The 7,798-nt window shown below is 43.3% G+C and overlaps 1 protein-coding gene across 2 annotated transcripts; it reads right to left on the bottom strand.

Moving 5' to 3' along the window:
- Positions 1 to 424: 424 nt before the first annotated feature.
- socs4 (suppressor of cytokine signaling 4) lies at positions 425 to 5,089 on the bottom strand. Of its 2 annotated transcripts, none has more exons than XM_015350693.2 (3): positions 4,950 to 5,089; positions 4,047 to 4,181; positions 425 to 2,929 (listed from the first exon to the last, which is right to left on the bottom strand). In XM_015350693.2, exon 3 carries the CDS (start codon positions 2,920 to 2,922, stop codon positions 1,768 to 1,770), a length of 1,155 nt encoding a protein of 384 aa, XP_015206179.2. In that variant the 5' UTR covers positions 2,923 to 2,929; positions 4,047 to 4,181; positions 4,950 to 5,089; the 3' UTR covers positions 425 to 1,767. The 2 variants fall into 2 exon arrangements, with proteins under 2 accessions (XP_015206179.2, XP_015206177.2); XM_015350691.2 differs by having other exon boundaries at positions 425 to 2,932; positions 4,950 to 5,088.
- Between the last annotated feature and the right edge of the window lie 2,709 nt (positions 5,090 to 7,798).

Here is a 7,798-nt window from a genome sequence, read left to right as displayed (position 1 = left end):
TTGTTGTAAGGCAGTTCTTCTGTCTGATATCTAGTTGTCTTATTCTGCTCTTTCAGGACCCCATTCAGCCAGAAGGTTTGGACTTTAGATCTGCAGAAAATCATGAGCTTCACTGTATGTGCAGCCACACTGGCTTGATTCATTGTACACAATACCGCACTATACTATAACATGAGGCAGGGCGCTGGATGAGAAGGACAATGGAGTTATAACTTGGTCAATACATAGGCATAAATATTTCATTTCTGTGGTTGGTGCAGATCAATTAATATGTCTCTCTGCTCTCCAGCCAGACTCCACTTCTACAGTTGGGCACTAATAAATATCAGTAAACAGCTTCAAAAGGTCAGAATTTAGCACACGTCACAGTGGAAGACAGCCATTGTTTCGATTTTTAACAATGAAATGCAGATGAATCGCAAACTTCTGAAACCCTTTTTTATTACTTAAAAAGATATTTACAAACATTTATTTGGACAACCAAACAATTGGGCAAGTATAAAATCAGTTCACAAGGGTATATGCAGAATTGCTTATTTTACCTTAAGTCATTAAACATTTATGAACTGAGGCCAAAAAATCAATTCTTTTGCTATGCATTTACTATCTGTCAGGTTCATTTTACAGAAATAGAAAGCTGCCCTCTATAATAAGCCTTTTCCCTTTTAAGGCTGAAAACCTTTCTATACCATTAACTTGCCTTTGGGTTATGAAAACCAGAATAGGAGGAAAGCTGTCTATAAGGAATAAAATATATCTGAACATAAGCTCCTTATTAGGAGACAAGGATAATGTATTAAGCCCTAGCTATTGACAGTTACTTCTATTTATGAATTTAATTTTCATTTTTAATTAGTATTATCTGGGAATTCTGAATTTGCACTGCAGCAGTAATCAAGTGTCTAAAACCTGAAGTATCTTCATAATGTTATGATGTAAATATGCATTTTTATTAAAAGTATTTTAGTGTTTTTATGCATTGAGTCAATAATGCCGCAGAGCTAACAGACGGTTCGGAACAAATGTGTTAGCAAAGGTTTTAATATCTGTTAAAAAAGAGGATAACAGATTTTTTATAGATATTTAATCAAGCCAGGGCTTTGTGTGACCAAGACTGAAACTGACAAAAATAAAATAATGTAATAAATAAGTTAAATAAAAAGAACAATTAATATATTATGGCTTTTATCCAACCCATCAACACTGTACAAGTCTTTTTTTAACATTTCAATTCGATAAAGTGACATCTGCTGGCTCTAATCGCAATAACACCTTGAAAGGCAACATAACAGCCAACCTAACATAAACTTGTGAATGAGCAATTCATGTTCACGGTTTATCGTGTCAGTCAATTCAGTTCGGAGTCTGTCCTGCCGTCAGTCTATACCTGTAGGAGGAATCTTGAGGATAGTGCAGTTGTCCAATTTCCAATTTGGGCAGATGGGCCAGGTTCCCAGAGCAGCCAGTAACCAGTGGGTGAGTGTAAAACTGTCCAGGAAAAGCAAAATCCTGTGTCGAGCTGTAATCTTCCTATCAGAGCAGGAAATAACTGCTACCATGCGTCCAAAAACAAAAATGTCCAACAGTGTGGCTTGACATGTACCCCTGTAACTGGCACCCTGAGCTGTAGTGTAAGGGTCTGCTTTCTGCTACTGTCTCCAATCCCATCTCTGCCGATGCCGTTTCTCGTCAAAGGGTCCCTGTCCAGTGAAAACGGCCAGCGTTGACACGCGAACTGCTGGGATAACGCCAGCGGCCCTGGGTCTGTCATACTGCAGAGGCCCCGCTGCATTTATAGTGGTACTGTCGCAGGTAGTCCTGCAGGGAGGTGGGCAAGGGCAGGCCGTCGATGCCCTGGTAGGTGGTGCAGCTGCAGATGACGGCCCTGCACAGGTGCTGCAGAGGGAAGGGGAAGTTGCGGGGCAGGGGCCGGGAGAGCAGGGGCTCAAAGAAGAGGCAGGTGGCCGGGTCGCTGTAGTGCCGGAGCAGCCCCGTGACGCTGGGGTCCCGGTACACGCAGGGGTCCCGGCCGTCGAAGCTGAAGCGCTTGCCGCTCTGCTCGATGCGGGCGTGGAGGGAGCGGCTGTAGCGGCGGAAGCTGACGGAGAAGAGGAACTCCTCCTGGGCCGAGTCCCTCAGCAGGAAGGTCCCCTCCGGCTGCCCCTCCAGGAGCTCCTCCGCCTCGTAGCGGTCCAGAACTCCCCAGTAGCACGGGCTGTTGTTAATCTGGAGGAGGTCGGGCACCAGGCAATGCATGGAGCCCGGCGGGGGGGAGTCCGGGCCTGCCTCAGGCCTCAGGCTCAGATCCCATTCTTCAAGGCTTCCCTCCCCTCCTCCCTGCGACCTCGGCAGACGGATCTCCTCCCAGGAAATGAGAGCCGGAGGGGACGCCGAGCCCGGCCCGTCTTTCTGCTCAGCCTCCACACCCTTCAGGCTGCCTTGCTTCTTGATCAGGTGCCAGCAGTGGGCCAGCTCCGACTTGGGGGAAAAGGGGCACTTGTCCTGCATGAGCTCCGACACGTGGATCTTGCGCTTGGACCAGAGCTGCACGGAGAGCACCCGGGAGGTGCCAGCCGGGTGGTGGTGGTGGTGGTGGTGATGAGAGCGGATGGGGAAACACTGGCCCACCGCATCCTGGAACTTCTGCCTGAGGGAACGCCTGGACAGGGCTTTGCGACAGGAGGGCCGCTCGCAGTCGCCGTCGCCGGCCGGGGAGCAGCTGCACCTCGTCTCCCTGTGCCTGCGGGGGCAGGAAGCCGAGCGGCCCACGTGCCCCGGCTCCTCCCCCTCCGCGGCGCCCGGGGCGGGCTCGTTGCGGGCTCCTCGCGAACGTTTCTTGCTGCTCCAGGCGTAGCTGTCCGCGCTCCTGCTGCGGTTACACTTGGGCCGTGCGTCTGCACTCCAGGCCTTCTTTTCGGACATCTCCGCCCTGCTGGAGGTCACAGAGCTGCCATTAACACAAAGCACTGCTGTCTGTGTGTGTGTGTGTGTGTGTGCGGGGGGGCGACACCAAACTATAACTGAGCCAAATGGTAAAAAAGATCAGTATGTCATCTGCAAACCCTTCATGGGCAACAGATTTCGATCGTTCTACAGACACAATGATACAACTACAGCCACAGGTCATGTCAAGTCATGTCATTTGCCAAACCGCTTTATACCCTACGGTGTCGCAGGAAGCCAGAGCCTACCCAGCAAGCAACGAGCGCAAGGCAGGGTACACCCTGGATGGGGCGCCAGTCCATCGCAGAGCAAGCCAATCATACATGATGACAATTTGGAGGCCACGGTAAAAGCCTAGGAGGTAAATTTGGCCCAGACACCAGGATAACTCCCTACTCTTATCGAGAAATGCTTTAATGACCACTGAGAGTCAGGACCTCGGTTTAATGTCTCATCCCGAAAGACGGCACCCACTACAGTGGAGTGTCCCAGCCACTATACCGGGGCATTAGGACCCACACAGACCGCAGGGTGGGCTCCCCCCATTGATCCCACTTACACCACTTCCAGCAGCAACCATAGCTTCCCAGAAGGTCTCCCATCCAGGTACTGACCAGGGTCAACCCTGCTTAGCTTCAGTGGGCTGCCAGTTGAGAGCTGCAGGGTGATATGGCTGCTGGCTACAGCCACATGTTTACTGGGTAAATTGCCCTGGCTCTGATCAGCAATAGATTTACCTTTGGAGGGCAGTTCAGGTTTGTGTTTACAATACAGAGATTATCTTTCTGTTCTCTGGTGTGGTTTTATATTGTCACATCTGCCTTTCCCCTTTTCACAGACTGAAACTTAGGACAACAAGGTACTCAAGTTCCTTTTCACCCTGCACCCTATCTTTTTTTTTATAAAAATGTTGTTACACTTCACAAAAGTTCAAACAGCCTGCTTTTAGCTGTTGCTTAATATAAGACGTTGCCAAGCTCGCTTTTTCCGTGCTGTGACCCCTTGAGTTTTGCAATGGTTTGAATAATACAATTAATGAAAATTCAGCTAGCAAAGAAAATACCTCGGAAGAAGAAACGTTTTCTTTCTGTGATTACACTTACCAGTAACTAGTTGTGACAGTTAAATGAAGCTCGTGTTAGTACTGTAGGTCAGCAGTTCTGGTTAGATTTCCCAGTCTGAAACAGTGCAGTAATTTTCCACATTCATATAATCCCAATAGGATTTGCTTCTTCAGTCTGTGGGAAAATGCGAAAGGAAATTAGTTCCTGAGCTCCTTCAGTTAGACCCAGTGGGAATAGGAAGGGATATGACACACCGAGCGTCTGCGAAATTTAACAATGGAGGTTACTGGAAAGTGCTTCACTTCGCAATTTTAAGTATTTTATCGAAATCTTTTCTTGAAGCGTTGCTTCAATACTTCACTCATAAACGCTTCGTTAAAAAGATAAATCTGAAGTCAAAAGCGTGCGATGTATAATTGGCATACTGCTTGCTGTAGTACCGCTACCATGCCCGGACATGTACAAGTTGAAATAAACGGGCCACCCTCCGCACGATAAAATACGCTTCAAACACCTTTTCCGATAAGTGTCTTAAAATAACACAAATGTTGTCAATAATATTTTTAATGTGTTAAGTAAATATCAGAGTACGATATTTGTAAAATATAGTAATATTGTCGAGTGTCTGTTCGACATTTAAACAGAGTTTAAGTTGGTATTAAGAGTTATTTATATATTTCACTGTCTTTACAAAATTAAAAGAGGCCATTTAAAAGCATTATGAAATGGACTGTACAGAAGTCATTTTATGATATAAAACAAAACATAAACAGACATAAAGAACTGCTAAAAAAACGAATAATTTTAGCATTAATGGGATTACGTTTTTACGCAAGTTTAGGATTTTTATTATAATGACAAGCTGTGCAGAAAAACACAATATAATGTATGACTTACACTGCGCATCGTGCATTGATTTCAAGAGAAAAAAGGACATCTTACCTTCTATATACTATAGTTTAAAAAAAAAGAAAAGTTCTCAGCCCGTTTATATTCGACAGAAGACCAATAGCGCCTAGCGCCCCAGATTGAGCAAACATGCAGGACAGACTGACTCGCAGGCGCAGGCTCGCTTGTTCTCTCGCTTTAAAAGGACAGGCAAAGCCTTCAGGAATTCCGCTGGGAGCTGCATTGTTTTCTCACCAGCCTGAAGTAATAGGAATCCCTCCCCTTAGCATAATGCATCGCCTGTGTAAAGTTCGCCATTGCTTAAGAGTAAACTGCCCATATAAAATAACCCTTCCTCCCTTGGGTGACCGAGGTGCGTTTGGACACGAGACCAATGGCACGCGTGAAATAAACACTATCTTGTGTTTTATTGAAAAAAAAAATGAAATCTAAAAATGCATGGTCACTGTAGCAAGTTTCCATTGAAGTTGTTTTCCTTGGATTTTCCTTGGAATCCACTCTTGCACCTTTCGAGTTTAAACAAATATAGGAAGACTAGTCACACACTCAACTTCCCATTCAAACGACTTTAGCTAAGATTACTTCGAAAAAACTACTTTTACTAGCTCTTGTATCATCTTCTTTTAAGTCACACGCTCTGAGAGTCTCTAGACACATTCGAGTTATTTCCAAAAACATTTTTACATTCGTAGCAATCGAGAAAATGGAAAATAACGGTTCGTGGTATTTACAGATCATTAAATATACATCTTTTTTCTAAACAACCTTTGTGTAATTAAAAGCGACTCCAGTTTCTGTCTCCTGCTTGTAAAGCCTTGTTAGGAAGGAAACGAGGAAGCTTTTAGACAGCATCGAAGCCTAATTTATCGATTAGATAATCGATAAGGCCCCTTTTCTAAAGTTGTTCTACATCCGGCACTAGCATTGTAGGTTGACATAGGACAGTAGCCTTCTGACACAGGAACCTTTCGCTATCAGCTCTTGTATTTTTCCGCTTTTGACCTACTGAAAGAGTATCGGATATCAAAACGGAACAGCCGACTGCTGGACATCCAGGCCAGTTAAAAGGGCAACGAATCAATTCAATAATCCATCTTCAGTGATCATTAACAGGGTGATGTCATGTTCTTATTTATAACTGATTTTCATGGTTTTACCCCGTCTTCTCTTTCCAGACACCATAAACGCGTATTATATTTATTATTCATCAAAGCAGAAGCATTACAGCCAGCGAAATCAAAATACCGGCTCTATCTTAAAGCTTTGAACCTAATGAGGGAGAAAGAGAGGAAGGAATCATTAGTCAGTTTTTAAAGATCGGGATAATGCGATGACATCTTCCTTCCTATGAAACGCCATGTGTTAAATATTTGATGAGTCTTACGTTATGTAGACCAACAAGAACAATATTTATTGTCAGATTACAGGATAGGCTATTAATTTCCTATCGGGACTAAAGCCAAATTTGGGGAAAGCATGGATGAGTCCAAAAGGAAAGGCATTATGCAATGAAAACAATAAAATCATCAAGTAACTACTGTGTTAGTGGAAACAAAGTTTGTCAGGATCTGTTTCTTGTTTGCGCAATGGAGAGACCTAAGAAAACAGAATCAGAAAACAATCCTCTGCACATCCCCATGTCATTCTATGATTTCCGTTGGTAATACTATTTCCTTAATTGCTTTCAATTTGTGTAGCACTTTTCATTACTTGGGTTCCCACGTCGCTTTATACACGACTTCATCCGGAAGAGTTGTAAGGCGCCCACCTGCAAGCCGAGGGACTGCCGTACTGTGCCAACAGCTACATTAATGCGCAGTAGATCACATGTGGAAGTGATCAATTACTTCACTAATACAAAAGGCCTACAATACAAAAGAAAAAAAAACAGTGAAAGATTATGTGTCAATTACATTTTTAATAGGAAAATAGGACAAAACATAATACGTTTATTGCTTAAAAAAGCGAAGTGTATACTGTAGGGCTCATTATATAGCAGATTTTAATGCAGATGAATAAATACCAATTTATATTAATCTTATCTAAAGTATGTTGGTGTGGGGCTCCAGCTATATAGAGACACAATTCCGAATTCGAACTGATTATGTTTAAACTGGATTGCTGGGCATTAATCTTGCTTTACTAAAGATCTATGTCTGGAGAGGAAAATCTTTAAAAGTCTATCTGGCTTGAGTGACTGTTTTTGCCTTTCAAGCACAGAAAAGGATGACAGTTCAACAGGAAACACATCCCCATTTCTCAGGCTATCACGCATGAAGTATGAAAATGTACTTTTTTATGGGGCCATCAAATTATGGGATTTCAGGTTTTTGACCAGCATTTCTGTGATTGCCTCACCAAATTCCAAAGAAAAGACTTTAAACACTTTCCAAAAGCACAAAGGTATGGAAACACTGTGAATAATTGAAGAATTATTGTGAAGCTTACAAATAATATTTTGTTGTTTCTATACAGTATTTCATGAGGCTGAACATATTATCGGGACTGTGTATACAGACTGTTCAGCAAATTCTTTATGCACATTAGTGGTGAACAGTTTATCACTGCTGAAGCTAGATTTTATCAGGGCCTTTATTAAAGCCTGATATTACAGCTTCATTGATCGGAATAACAGTAGGCTTGTGGCTATACATACTGAATAATTGATGTGTCACTACTGTCGAATATTAGAGTAAAAGCTCTATAAACAGATTCCATTCTTTTATGAGTTTGCTTCATCTCATTGCCTTTCATTTTTTAAAGTATTATTCCTCCCTGCTGCCCTGTTAAAAACTGGGGAAATTGGAGCTGGGAATTCACAAACACTATTATTTGCCACTCAATCTTTAGTTTTGGTAAGGCGTTTCAAGGCGGGTGTAACT

The sequence above is a fragment of the Lepisosteus oculatus genome, chromosome 8 (genome assembly GCF_040954835.1).
Source record: "Lepisosteus oculatus isolate fLepOcu1 chromosome 8, fLepOcu1.hap2, whole genome shotgun sequence".
In the NCBI taxonomy this organism is placed as follows: Eukaryota; Metazoa; Chordata; class Actinopteri; order Semionotiformes; family Lepisosteidae; genus Lepisosteus; species Lepisosteus oculatus.
This window is presented reverse-complemented; position numbering and strand designations above follow the sequence as displayed.